Genomic DNA, 13,538 nt, shown 5'->3' on the forward strand with positions numbered 1-13,538 from the left:
GGGGGGGAAGTTAACTTTAGTAGTCTGTTTTATTGAAGCCAGAGTATTTATCATGTTAACGTTTCACCACGTGATTGATGTCAACAATTCGTAACGAGAGAGTGTATCTGCGCTCGTTGGCTTTGAAGGTGGCCGCGGGGCTTACACGCACAGCACATCGAAGTCTGTGCTGGCCCCAGTTCAGGTGCTCAGTGCCACACGTGACTTGTGGCTTCTGCATTAGGCAGTGCGGGGCTACTAGGATTTTCCCATCGTCAAGTGCGCTGGGAAAAGGTCTGGAGCAGAAGTGTCCCTTAGGAAAAAAACCAAAAAACAAAAATGGTAGCCACAAGAGAGACAAGGAGCTCTCTGGAAGTCGTCACCACCATCTTTTGGTCACTGTCACCTACCGAGGTACCTCAATTTACGAACTGGTATTTGGGGAGCAAAGTCTCTTTTTGCAGACTTTACCTCGTGATGGAGTTATGTGAGGGCAGTTTTGGGGTGCAGACAGCAGAGCCCTGTCCTGGATTTTGTCCAGAGTCTTGTAAAGGGGTAACTGCTCTCTCGGTTCCCAAGTGGTTCGAACTCCTTTCAGTTGGGGACCGGGGACAGATTCCTTAGATTTTTCACCTTTAGGTTTCTCATCTGTGAACCTGTGGTGTGCAGATAAAAGGAAGCAACGTGTGTAAAGTGCCTCACCTGATAAAAAATTGATCAGAAAATGGCCATTTCTTTCCTTCTACGCTGTCATCAAAAGGGCTCTTTCACATCTCCAAGAGCAGCCTAAGAGGATGTTAAACTCAAACAGCATGACTGGGGATCAGACTAGTTCAGTTATGTCTCAGAAACATTCCCAACCCTTTCTCTATCCCCTTCAAAAGGAACTTCAAGGAGTCAGTTCATTTCAGAAGGAAATTGTCCAAACAAATATGCAGATTAGAGCCAGCCCTTCGGGGGGCTTTTTTCTAGTATCACAATAAGCTTTAACTGGAAAGAAAACAGCTTTTCAGTGTCCCTGGGCTCTATCTTACTGGAGAAATGGCACAAAAATTCTTCCGAATCTCCAAGGAGTTTCCAGGTGCTTAATGGCTTGTCAGGGTAATAAACAACTGAATTCTGGGAAATCATTATGTGAGATGTTACCTACCACCTTCCTCTGCCTTTGAGAATCAAATGAAACAACATAGTCTGGGTGGAACGGGGGCGGGGCGCAGGGGGAGGAAGCATCAGTTTTGAAGTCTGACAAACCTGAGTTTGAACCACAGTTCTGTCAGTGATAGCCACATAGTCTTTGGACAGATTGCTTTGATTTTGAGTATCAAGGTACTTAGCTGTAAAATGGGTATGACATATATCTTACAAGATAAGAACTATGTATGAAAGGAAAGAATGTTAGTTATCTATTGCTGCCTAACAAAATGTCCCCAGAACTTATTGGCTTAAAACAATATTTGTGATCTCACTTTACGTGGGTGAGGAACCTGGGCAGGGTTTAGCTAGGTCCTTGGGCTCAGGGTCTCCCAAGGTGTCAGCCAGGGCTGCGTTCTCATTTCTAGGCTTAACTCCGGAAGGATCTGCTTCTGAGCTCTCTCATTGGTTGTTGACAGGAGCTAGTTCCCCGTGGGCTTTTGGACCGAGGGTATCAGTTCGTCAGCGGTTGTCGGTGGGAGGTCTGCCTCAGTTCCCTGCCGTGTGAGCCTCTCCCTAGGGCAGCTTACAACAGGGCAGCTTGTGTCACCAGAGCAAGAAGGCACGAAGAGTCAGAGGAAGAGACGACAAGACAGAAATCAGTCTTTTATAACCTAATCTTGGAGGTGACATCCCATCACTTTTGCTGTTTTCCAACAGTCAGAAGCAAGTCAGCAGGTTTGGCCCACATTCGAGGGAGAAAGGGTGTGTGTCAGGGGGAAAGGAAGGTTGGGAACCATTCTGGAGGCTGTCTGCCACGGCATTTACACATTCTCGGTATATAGTCGTGATGACCAGACATGACAGCATTTTGAAAAGCAGTGTTCACCACAGAAATAAAAGAAATCTACTGGCATGTGTATCAGGGTCAGGAAATTTAATCATATGACACTACCAGTCTATAAAAGGGCTGATTCTAACCGATACTAGGTTTTCCAAAGACTAGGTTTAAATATGCATTTAACTTACATTACATACTGCTTTGATAACATATTGCCAAATAACAATGTTTGGAGTTAAAAGGCACTCATTTCTCCTAATGTTTTATCATGTGTCTGAACCCCTTTCTGATTATTTTAGGATGTCCACGCTTTTATGGGGATGTAAATAAAAATATTCGTCTCGATTTTCTCATTTAGCACCATTACAAAGGCATTTGACCCTGCCATACTTTCCTTGTAATTAGCAGCTTAATAGCAACATAGTATTTCCATTCTATAGATAAATCTAAGAGTCGTGGTTTACTTAACCATTCCTTTACTCTGTGATACAGAAGTGGCTGCAAGTGTTTTACCATTAAAAGCAATGCTGTGATTGAGTATCTTTTGTGTGGTAAGTTTTTTCCCCTACAATTTGAATTATGTCTTTAGGCTAAGTCCCAGAAAAGCAATTAGAGTATGCACATTTTAATGGTTCAAGTTTTTATCCAAATGGGAAGACAGGTTTCCCCAAAGACAGACATCTCAGCTTACTTTAAACTAAAAACAAAAACAAAAACAAACAAACAAAAACTATGGCATGTAGCCTATAAGGACATTTCATGAATACTTGTGGACTTGAATGAGTGAACAAAAATATTTAAAAATCTGAGACTTCAGGAAAAAATATTTAGGCCAGATCTCTTGTAACTGTTTTTTTAAAATCAAGAGATGTTGTCTTTCCATTTAGATTTCACTAAGAAATGTGGAGGGCCTATTCATGCCAAGCACTGGGCATGGTTGCTCTTTGCTTATCTCATTTAATCCTCACCAGCGCCCCCTACAGTTCATTTTCCGCACAGCCAGAGAGTGAAATGCTCAAAGCATAAATCAGATCAGGGCACACGCTTGCTTTTTAAGTAAGCCCGTATCATTTGAAAGGAAAACTAGGTCCTCTTCTCCGGGCAGAATACTAGTTCTGGAGAAAACTCTACTTACGTAGAAACAAAATTTCCACGCAATAACCAGGAGTAACCTAAGGGAATTTTCCTGAATATAGTTTAGCTTGGGCAATGGATCATTTTAGTTAAACTACGAATCAGAGTTATAGAACACTTTGGTAAGCAGGGCACAAGTGACTCTGAGAAAAATAATTTTACCGGTCAGAATTTACTCTGACTGATGTCTTTCTTGGAACCTCACGGTACCCTCCTCCCCACCAACCCCCCCCCCCCCCCCACCTTTTAAAGAAAATTTCGTCGTCTTATTACAAGGACTATCACTTTCATTTCTTAGACCCAGAGGACCAAGTTGCTTGCACAAGCTCAGAGTTCCTGAGGGACACAATCAGAATTTATTTCCACCCAGGGTCCCAAAGCATCTCTGGCTTGGCTGCTAACCTTGAACCACAGCGCCCCCACGTGGGCGGCGGCTGGTTTGGCTTTTCCACCTGGGCAACTTCTCACCCAATCAGCGCTTCCGTTTTTCTCCTGGCTCAGGTGAAGGAGGCCATGCAGCGGATCCACGACCGAGGAAACATCGGCAAGTTAATTCTGGATGTAGAGAAGACCCCGACTCCACTGGTGAGTCAAACGCAGAGGGATCCGTTCAGTTCGGCACGGCAGGGTCTATCAGACGCAGGCACAGGTGGGAGAGAGGGAAATACAGGCGGCTCTCTGGCTCGCGGAGGAGACCTGTGTAATCAAACAACCATGCAAATGGGCGATTAGTCATACCGCTGGGATGCGTGCTGAGAAGGAAAGGAAATGCTTCAGTGCGAGCATTTCAAGAGCAATCTAAGGGCAGTCAGGAAAGATAGGGATAACCTGCCTATCACGGGTGCTGCCTCTTGGTTGCCACAGGTGAGAGGAATTCCTGGTAAAATCTAATAGAGTCATGCACATTCTCAACAGAAGGATGCCACCTGCCTCCGAGATGCCTCCTGAGGGTACCCTTACGCCCAGGGATCCCTCCAGGAGTGAAGTGTGTCAAAGTCACTCCCCAACCTGCTTGCTGGGGCCACCGGTGGTGGGAGGGGGCGATGTAGTGTGCCGACGACACACAGAGCACCATCAGACTGCGTGGATTCAGAGCCTGGCTGTCCTCTCGTGTGTGTGACCCTGGGCGATTATCCCGCCTGTCTATCTTCAGTAGCCCTGTCTGCAAACGAAGTTCTCACAAGTCAATTAGAGTGATACACATAAGGCATTGTCCCATGCATACTAAGTTCTGGGAAAGGATTAACAGCGAAAATACTTGGGGTTTTTTGTTTCTTAGCTTTCTCGCCCGTTGCGTCTTGAACCTGCATCGGGCATTTATAAAAGAAAAAAGAACTAAAATCTTTGCATGTTTTAGTGTGTATTTTTTTTTTTTTTTTTAAGTGTACCTTGGCTTTTGTAACCATAATGTAGTTCGGGAAGGATGGTCATTTCACTCAATGAAGGGTGATTTCGTGAGAGGGCATTTCACAAAGTGCAAATGGCCAATAAGTATAGGGACATCGTATGTTAAGTGCTTATGAAGTTCTAGGGGTGTGACAGCAAGTATCTGAAGGCAGATGAGGGGTTGAGGCCAGGGAGGAGGCGAGGGCTGGGCTCTCGGGTCTTCTGTGCACTTCTGTTGTTCTTAAGACACATGACCAGGTCTGTTTTACCCCATCAGTAGAGGGGATCTAGAGCCATCCTGGACAGTTTGTTTTAAGCAAGATAGTTGACATCAGCTTCCTGCCTGTGACTGTTACACAGGAGGTCCTGCTGGGCCCTTGGACTTTGGGAAGGCCTGTTTGACCACAGGGGATTCTCACCAGTTGGGCTGAAAAGCCCAACTTTGAGGGTGAGACCTCAGGACCTGCCATGGTGCTGGTTCCTGAATCCCAGGAGGGCTTCTACCTTAGGACCGAAAGCAACAAAGAGATGTGGTGAGTGGCCGACTCAGATCGGTGGTGTTTGGAAGGCCTCTGTGGGGAGAAGGCCACGGCCTGCCTGGATAGAGACGAGACCTGAAGGAGGAGGAGCGTGTAGTCAGGCTAAACAGAGGGCATCGTGAGAGCCAAGACGGGTCCGGCGCAATCTTTTCTACGGCAAGCGCCTAACGAAAGGAAATGGCACGGGGTCAAGGCCCCTCGGGAACGCATCATTTCCCACTGGGCAGCTGTTGGGGGTGGGGGCAGTGAGGGGCCTACAGAGGGGCCTTCTTCTATTAGAAGGGCCACTTTCAGAGCTCAGGCCAAGCCGAGGGCCCTGAATCTGCCTCGCTGAGTACACTGCACGGTACTCCCCCTCCTCCAGGAACTATCGGGGCTACGAGGGGCTCGGGCAGCGCTCTGGAAGTGCCTTTGCAGGAGTGCCTACGAAGTGCCTGCCAAGAGTGAAGGCTCTCCTGCCTTCAGGAGACTTCAGGGCCTCATTCAGGGCCTTCCCTCAATGAGGCTGAGCCAGGGCGGAGCTGAGCTCACCTGAGGACGGGTCCCAGGGTCACAGCAGAGACCGGGCTGCTTCCTCCGGACCCCACGGCGTCGGGGCGCAGCTCTGGCCCCGGCCTGACCGGCGCCCCTGAGAACAGTGGCAGCCTTCTCTGAAGCCTGCCGACCTCTGCCGCCCTGCCACTGCCCCGGGCACGTCACCTCTGGGTGTCCCTGCGCGCTGCGGGAAAACAGAGCCTGCCCACCTTGCACAGGGGGCAGTAGTTACTGTTTCTGCTGCTTCTTTTTGAGAAGATGGAAAGGGGTAATGTGCCTGAGTCCCCTGGCACACTGGTGAATTTGGGGTACATACTAAGAAGGCAGAGCTCTCGTGATTATTTTTGTTGATGTTTATTTGTTTTTGAGAGAGAGAGAGAGAGAGACACAGAGCCCGACACGGGGCTCGAACTCACGAACAGCGAGATCATGACCGTAGATGAAGCTGGATGCTTAACTGACGGAGCCACCCAGGCGCCCCCAGAGCTCTCACGATTATTCACTCGCTATTCTCAGAGTTCGTACTCTACGCTCCTGCGTGCCAGGCACTGTGCTAGTTGCAAAGGATAACACAGGAAGACAAGAGGAGACCTGGTCATCTTCCACGGTGTCTGCGCTTCCCGTGGCGGGGCAGGTGGACGGCAGTCAAGAGGCCATCCGTCCAGATGGGACACTGCTGATCTGTGCTACAAAGAAGAGCTGGTCATGGAGGGGGGACCGTTCCAGTTAGGGTAGTCTGGGAAGGCTTCCTTGAGGAAGCGGGCTGAGCGCTGAAAGCAAAGTAGGCACCAGTTAGGGGAGGGAGTGGCGGGCTGGCATTGCAGGAAGAAGACACTGCCTGCGGCCAAGAGGGCAAATCCAGCTCCAGGACAGGCAACGCGGGGAGGCCCGAGGACCGTGGGCCCAATTCCTGTTTGAAAGAATGAGTGGTGGGCATAGGCAAAGACTCAGGTTTAGGAGATCTGGGCTTCAGGGCAAATGACGTCGACTGGGGCTTAGGAGTGGAAATCTGAGGCCCAGTTCGCTAAGGGGGCTGCTGATGGACAGGACTAGGATGTCTTGAGCATCCATCATGCACTCGGCCCGTTGCTGGACGCTTCAAATACATCATGTTACTTTGTTTCACTTGGTCCTCATGATAGCCTTGTAAGGCAGGTGGGTTTATTCCCGTTGTAACCATCCACAAAAGGGAGGCTCAGAGAGGGATAAAAACCACACCAGGGACTGGTGATGATGGCTAGCTAGCTAGAACCAAAGTCCACATTTGTGGACACAGCATTCTGTGTAGACAATAAAGGACACGAATGCACATTTGTTAGTATGGTTGTTCTGGCTTCTTAGGGAGTGACAGCACCAGGATTTCAACCCCGGCCAGTCCGTGCAGTGGACGCTCTCAGTGCCTAAGGGCGTCCCCCAGCACCTGGCCCCTCTGACTGAGAGCCTCCAGCCCCAGAAGCATGTGTGGCCAGCACGTACAGAACTGGCCAGAGAGGCCAGGGAGATACCCACCTTGGCCATTCCTTGGCTTCCTCACCACCCCCCCCCCCCCCCGCATATGCGGGACACCTGTGAGGGGCATGCCCCTCACTGTCTCCCAGTGGTCCCCAAGAGGACTGAGCCCCAGTTGCCCACATCAGGAGCCTACTTATTAACACATTCCATACCAGTTCCCTTGCCTTTTCTGTCTCGTCTCCTTCCTCCCTACCAGCGCTTCCTTGGAATCATCTCCCAAATTCCCAATCCTTGCACTCAGATCCTTACGTCAGGGGCCCCACCCTAAAACAGCTGGCACCACACTGCCCTCCTGGGGAAGGAAACAACCCTAACTCTTAGCCCTCGAAGGAGGCCTTCCCAAGGGGCTTCCTCAGATGCTCCAGGAAGGGAGGAGACATCGCAGACCTTCTAAAACGCCCTGTGTTGAATTGCAGATGGCCAACGACAGCACAGAGACCAGCGAGGCGGGGGAAGAGGAGGAGGACCACGAGGGCGACAGCGAGAACAAGGAGCGGATGCCCTTCATCCAGTAACCCAGGACCCTGGCAGGAGAACACGGAGGATGATTTGGAACAAGAGGAGCCGGTGGAGAAAGTCCTTCTGTGCCCCAGTGAACAAATGCTGTAGCCCACTGTGTGTTGTGTTTGTCTGCAGTCAGCTGAGCTAAAAAGCTGTTGATCACTGTTGTTTTTGAAATTAAGTGCCAATCCCATCCCACGCAGTATTAAGTCCCTCCCCCACCTGTGTATTACTCTCTCCCCTCTTCCCTCCTTCACAACCATCCATCTTTGGGTCCTTCTTGACAGTTCTTAGAACAGCCTTGCAAATTAATACAAGCCCTCAGGCCCAGTGCCTACAAGACCAGACATGGGCAAAGACAAGTTTCGACTGAAGGGTGTTATCTTAAGAGCAGTGTCCAGATCCTGGGAAGCTTCAGGCCAGTGACACTTTTTGCCTCCAGCCACCCATGATTCTGACAAGAGCGCTTGCCAATGTGGCTGGCAGAAAGAGGGTAGGCCGGGAGGTGTTTTCATGAGCCCATACATTTAGGATCTCTCCAAACAGTCCTTTCCCTCTCCCCGTTCAAGAGGCAACTTCCTTACATGCATTGAGTTGTTTAATGGTCCAGAGGTTGAACCACTCTCCTCTCAGCCTCTGATGCTTGATCCCTTCACTGGTTCTTAACCATCAACACAGGAAAACAGACGTGGAATTTTCAGGATAGAGGATGGGTCAACAGCATGAGTTTGAGGACCAGCCACAGAGACTTCTCCTCTGAAACCATGTCTCATGAGCAAAATCCTCCCCTCCCCCACCATGTACATTTTATTTCCATTGTAAGAAAACTCACCACGTGTGGGACTATTTCAGAGGTCATTACCGAGATTTGCCTACATTTGCACACCTGCCACGGGCATTACCGATTTTGCTATTTCCATTTCCTGGTAGTGAGCAGCTACCTTTACCAAGGATTCCCCCGGGGAAGACCTCCCTTGTAGACCGTATTTGGGGAAAAAGAAAATCAGTGAGTGTCTCTTTTCTTGCCAAAGCATGTTCCGACATGTAACAAACTCTAGCGATACAGACGGTTGACGTTCAGTATCTGATCCCAAAAGTGCAGTTCCTCTCCTCTGAAATATAAAATTACGGTGCAGACTCTTTGTAGGGCCCCTGCTTTTTGGTAATCGGGGACCAAACTACTTGATTGCACACCCTTGTCCGATTTTCCAGCTCCTAAACTCCTAGGAAACCCCACACCCAGCCCCACCATACTTGACATGCCTTGAGGCGAACCTTTCCCCTGACGGATGAGGAAGAGTCTCAGTGTCTCCACAAGGGGGCTCCTCATTCACTGCTCCTACTCCTTCTGGCTCAAAGGGTGACTCCTTCATTCACAAACCAAGCTGGAGACACATGGAGCCCACATGATTAGCAACCCCCCCCCCCCAAGTCACTTTGCTTTCTGGAAGACCTTGGAGGGCTCCCACCTTGCCCCACCTCTCCACCAGTGAGCCTTAGGGTCGACCCAACTCTTTCCCCAAATGATGGGAATGAATGCATTCCAGCAACTACCTTTTCATTTCCAAAGTCCTTTTGTAACAAATGTCACCTCATTAATCACATTCTTTTTTTTTCCTACCCCAGGCTTGTGATGATGACTTATTTATGCCAAATATTTATCTGAAGGGAGTTTCTCCTCGTTGTGAATGTACTTGTAAAATATGAAGGCAAAAAAGGGTGCCGCCATCTGATGAGCAGGGAGGTGACGGTATCTCAGAAGACACTGACATCTTCTGTTCATACCCCAAGACTCACCGGCGTTTCATTTCTGGGCCATGTAGAAAGATAATGTGGAGGTTTATCTCCCCACCTCCAAAACTTTCGCAAAATGCTGTATTATTGGTCATGTTTCTCCCATAACCAAGCTGACAATGAGGTTTTAAGGAGAACCACCCAAGTGACATTCCTGGTGAGCTGGACAGAAATGGCATTTTTTAGGGCTGGGGTAACAAAGAGCCACCGGCCACATCAGGGCTGTCCTCTGCAAGGGGGGTGAGAACTCTCTTCGCAGAATCCCACCACCGGTCTTTGTTCTGTCCAGAGGAGAGGCATTTAAAAAAAAAAAAAAGTCATGCTTCCCCAAATCTGTTTTTCAACTAGCAAGATTAATAAAGTCAAATTATGGCCGTTGGTTAAAGAAGAAACCCTTTTGCCTCCTCGGAATACAGAGTGAGAAGGGAAAACTAGAGTCTCACTATCAAGGTCAGGTTGTGCCCTGAAGAACAGGATAAATACCAAAATTAACCCTTTAATGCACCCTCGTTTTTTAAGCACCTTCTTCCTGTCACGTGATTGGTTTTCTGAAGGAAATGTAAAGAAAGTCTCAGTTTGCCTTAAAGGAACTGTGAAGGCTTCTCTGTCATCTAAACTTGGTTGGAGTGAACTGAAACATTGTCTAATGTATTTGTGGCTTTAGAGCTTTTGTTACATTGTGCCTACAAAGCAAATTATGTTTACATAAAATATATAAATAAAGTATTCAGCATAGCATAACCTAGCCTGGCGTCAGTGACCCCACATCCATGGCTGTTGGGAAAACATCGCCACTATTAAAATGGAAGGAGTGGGTGACTAAAAAAGAAAAAAAAAATATTTGACAGAAGAATCTTCAAATGAGAAACTAAAGACTGTAGAGAGAAAACAGGAGTCAAAATAAGACAAGCTAAAGGCTTTTTTTTTTTAAAGAAAAAACATTCAAGTTCCCTCAAGCAAGAAAGTAAAACCACTAAAGAAAAGAACTGTCCAAGACATCATATAATAATAATGGCAATAATTATAATGGCATTTATAAGGCACCTACTATATGCTGTTAAGAAAGCTGTATAGATAAAAATCATAATTAAATAACATATATAATAACCCCCAAGGGCCCGGAGAGGTAGGGTTTATCATTACACCCATTCCATAGGTGACAAAAGTGAAGATTAAGATTTTGCACTTGCCCAAGATCACACAGCTAGTAAGTTGTGGGGCCAGGATTTCAATCCCAGCTAGAATCCATGCTTTTAACCACCCTATCATGCTTCTGGCTTAAATAAGGGTGAGATAAGATGCATTTCAAATTACCAGCCTTTGTTCCCCAGAAACTCTTCAGGTATTCTGTTTCCTCTGATTTCAAGAACATGCTTGTAAATTTGTTTTGCTTTGCAGCAAATACTATGCATATCAAGAAGCTTTTTTTTTTTTTTTTCTGGTCCTCCAATGAAATATTCAGTGAATTAGTGATTTTTTTTTTAGAAAAAGTAATGTTTTTACTCATTTTTTGAGAGAGACAGAGAGACAAAGTGCAAGCAGGGGAGGGGCAGGGAGAGAGGGAGACACAGAATCCAAAACAGGCTCCAGGCACTGAGCTGTCAGCACAGAGCCTGATGTGGGGCTCGAACTCATGAACCATGAGATCGTGACCTGAGCTGAAGTCAGATGCTCAACCGACTGAACCACCCCTCAAGTACTGATTTTAAAACTCACACATCTCAACCACTTTCATTTTCATGATCCAATATCCTCAAGGTTACCAAAGAGATACACAAATTAAATCCCCAAGGCTAAGATTTCATGAAAGAGGAATTCATGATTAGGGAGGCTTTAGTATGTTTAAGGTGTTCTCAGCAGGAAGCCAAAAAAACAGAGCTAAGCTCCATGTCAATAAAATGCCACATACCTAAACCTGAATTTACAAAGTAGAAAGTTACTTGCCTTGTCAGTAAAATTCTCTCAAAGTGCCTCCACGAAGAATTTTCTCATATATTCCTACTTAATGTTCACGTACTCCGTATAAATCTCGTGGTCTCACTTAGCCAGTGTTGGTGCACTGTCACATTTAAACACAGTTCCAGCAACAAAAACTGGAATCTAAACTAAAACCCACATCTTCACTTACAACTCAGAACGGGGAAGAGGTCAAGCGGCCGGAAACAAAATTCCTTTCAGCGTCGTGAATGAGGTTTGGGTGGTAATGGAGGTAAACCTTTCAAAAGCCGTTTGGGGGCATGGGGAAATGTGTGTAGAAGCAAAGAGGTAAGGACTTTTGAGGGCATATTGAGGAGTAGAGAGAAGAGTGTAGCTGAAATACACACATGGGGATGGAGTGGAGCAGGAGAATGGCATGATGGGAAGTCGGGTACCGGGTTTGGAGGTCTTGGATGCCGCTCGATAATCTTGGATTTCTGTGGAAAGGACCGAGGATGTGTGGTGGTGTGGCATGAAAGTTGGGGCACGGAGGTGATTACCAAGAGTAAAGGCGGGGGTTCAGCGGGAAGAGGGATATGAGATGGGTCAAAGTGTGGGTCTCAGTTAGACACCAAGCACCTCGATTGCCGCTGCCCTGGTTCGGGTCCTCCAGAATCAGACAATGAAACAACGATCCCAAGAAGGACAGCTTTGGCGAGGAGAGGGGAGGGGAATATAAAACAGGAAAGGGAAGAAGCCAGTTCAGGGTATGGTGATAAGCAGGTTACCGCTGTGGGAGAGGTGAACAGGTCCCCCAGTTGTCCCATTTGAAAAGTGAGCAAGTTGTCCCATTTCTCCATCAGTTTCCACGCATCATTGTAGAGGGCTATTTCCACCCGCGTGTTGATTCCCCGACGCTCTTGACCTTGCCCTTGTGTGAACCACCCACGTGGCTGTGGCCAGACAATGCTGTCAGATGGACAGCCACAGGAAGCCATTAGGATACTTGGAAGCAGCGAGGGGATATGGACCAGGGAAGTTCCCACAGCTCCTGCTGGTACTCTTCCAGGGAATTTGCTCTTTCTTCTGAAGTCAGAGGGGGAAGTTTTTAAGGTTTTCCATCAACCATATTCCAGGCTTACTAACTACTCCCCCATTCTGGCTGTCCCATTAGCTCACAGCATCCCTTCTGTTTTGTTTTGTGTTTTGTTAATTGGTCTTTTGACTTGAAGAATATGGCTTCTACTGAGAGGAGACAGCCAAAATGCTCCCCTTTCCGCAACCTCCACTGTGATGAGTTAGTTCATTGGGGTCTTTCTGCCAAATTTCAGGTCCTATCACTGGGACCAGAAGACCTGGGGCTCCATGTTAAATGAAGACACACGTTTGTTCAACAGGTTTTTAGTGAACGCTTACTGGGTGCACGAGCCTGTTCTGGTCCTAGTAATAGAAAGAAAATAAGACACAAACCTTTCCTCAAGAAATTCAGTCTGAAACTGTGCTATCTAGGAAAAATATGAAGATGAGCCCCATACAAGGTTACATTTTCTAACAGTCACAGTACAAACGTAAAAAAAAAAAATTTAATTTTAATATTTCATGTGACCCCAAATACAGAATGCTGTCATTTCGACATACCGTCAGCATAAAGACTATTAACGAGATTTTTTATGTTCCACTTTTCATACTAAGGCTTCAAAGTCTGGTGTGTATTTTAATGCAGCACATCTCAGTGTGGACTGGACACACTGCAAAGGTTCAGGAGCACCTGTGTCTAGCAACTTCCATTTTAGACAGGCGGGTCTAGAGAATGAGCAGAAATGGACACCGGTATATGCCACACAGCTTCAGAGAGGCCACGTTAGGGGCCAAGTGGGAGCACAAAGTAGAGAAGGGTCAACTCTGTGACAGAAGAGGACATCAAGGAAAGGGTACCCCCGGGAAGTGATGCTTGGGTGAAGTCTTTAAGATGAATGGGTGTTCAGGGGAATAATGCACGCAACACACACAGCGTAGTGCCTGGCACAGAATAAGCACGATCAACCTTGGCTTCTTTTCCCTACTCCCATTTGCTAACGCAGGGAAGAATGGGATGTTTGGGAAAGACTCAATAGCTTCCTTTGTTTCGTTTTGTTTTGTTTTTTAACACTAGAGAATATGTAGATCTCAATACTTCACTTCTAGATGTATTTGTGGGGAAAGAAATTCAGTCACGGGTTGAATGTGGGTGTCACTCCAAATTTCATGCGATAACTCTCCCTCTGTCCCGT

At 47.3% G+C, this 13,538-nt stretch overlaps 1 protein-coding gene and 1 long non-coding RNA gene across 2 annotated transcripts in view; one reads left to right on the forward strand and one right to left on the reverse strand.

Moving 5' to 3' along the window:
- Positions 1-10,092, forward strand: part of VAT1L (vesicle amine transport 1 like) — a 148,699-nt gene extending 138,607 nt beyond the window's left edge. Inside the window, exons 8-9 of the mRNA XM_019413114.2 lie at positions 3,587-3,670; positions 7,473-10,092. Coding sequence (XP_019268659.2) covers positions 3,587-3,670; positions 7,473-7,571 — 183 coding nt within the window. The 3' untranslated portion in view covers positions 7,572-10,092. The remainder of the gene's footprint in view (positions 1-3,586; positions 3,671-7,472) is intronic.
- The window catches only part of LOC128778187 (uncharacterized), a 71,892-nt gene continuing 61,752 nt past the window's right edge, over positions 3,399-13,538 (reverse strand). The window contains exon 3 of the long non-coding RNA XR_008423570.1: positions 3,399-3,781. This is a non-coding gene — a long non-coding RNA (uncharacterized LOC128778187). The remainder of the gene's footprint in view (positions 3,782-13,538) is intronic.

Source organism: Panthera pardus, unplaced genomic scaffold (assembly GCF_024362965.1).
Source record: "Panthera pardus isolate Hobbes unplaced genomic scaffold, ASM2436296v1 HiC_scaffold_19, whole genome shotgun sequence".
NCBI classification, from domain to species: Eukaryota; Metazoa; Chordata; class Mammalia; order Carnivora; family Felidae; genus Panthera; species Panthera pardus.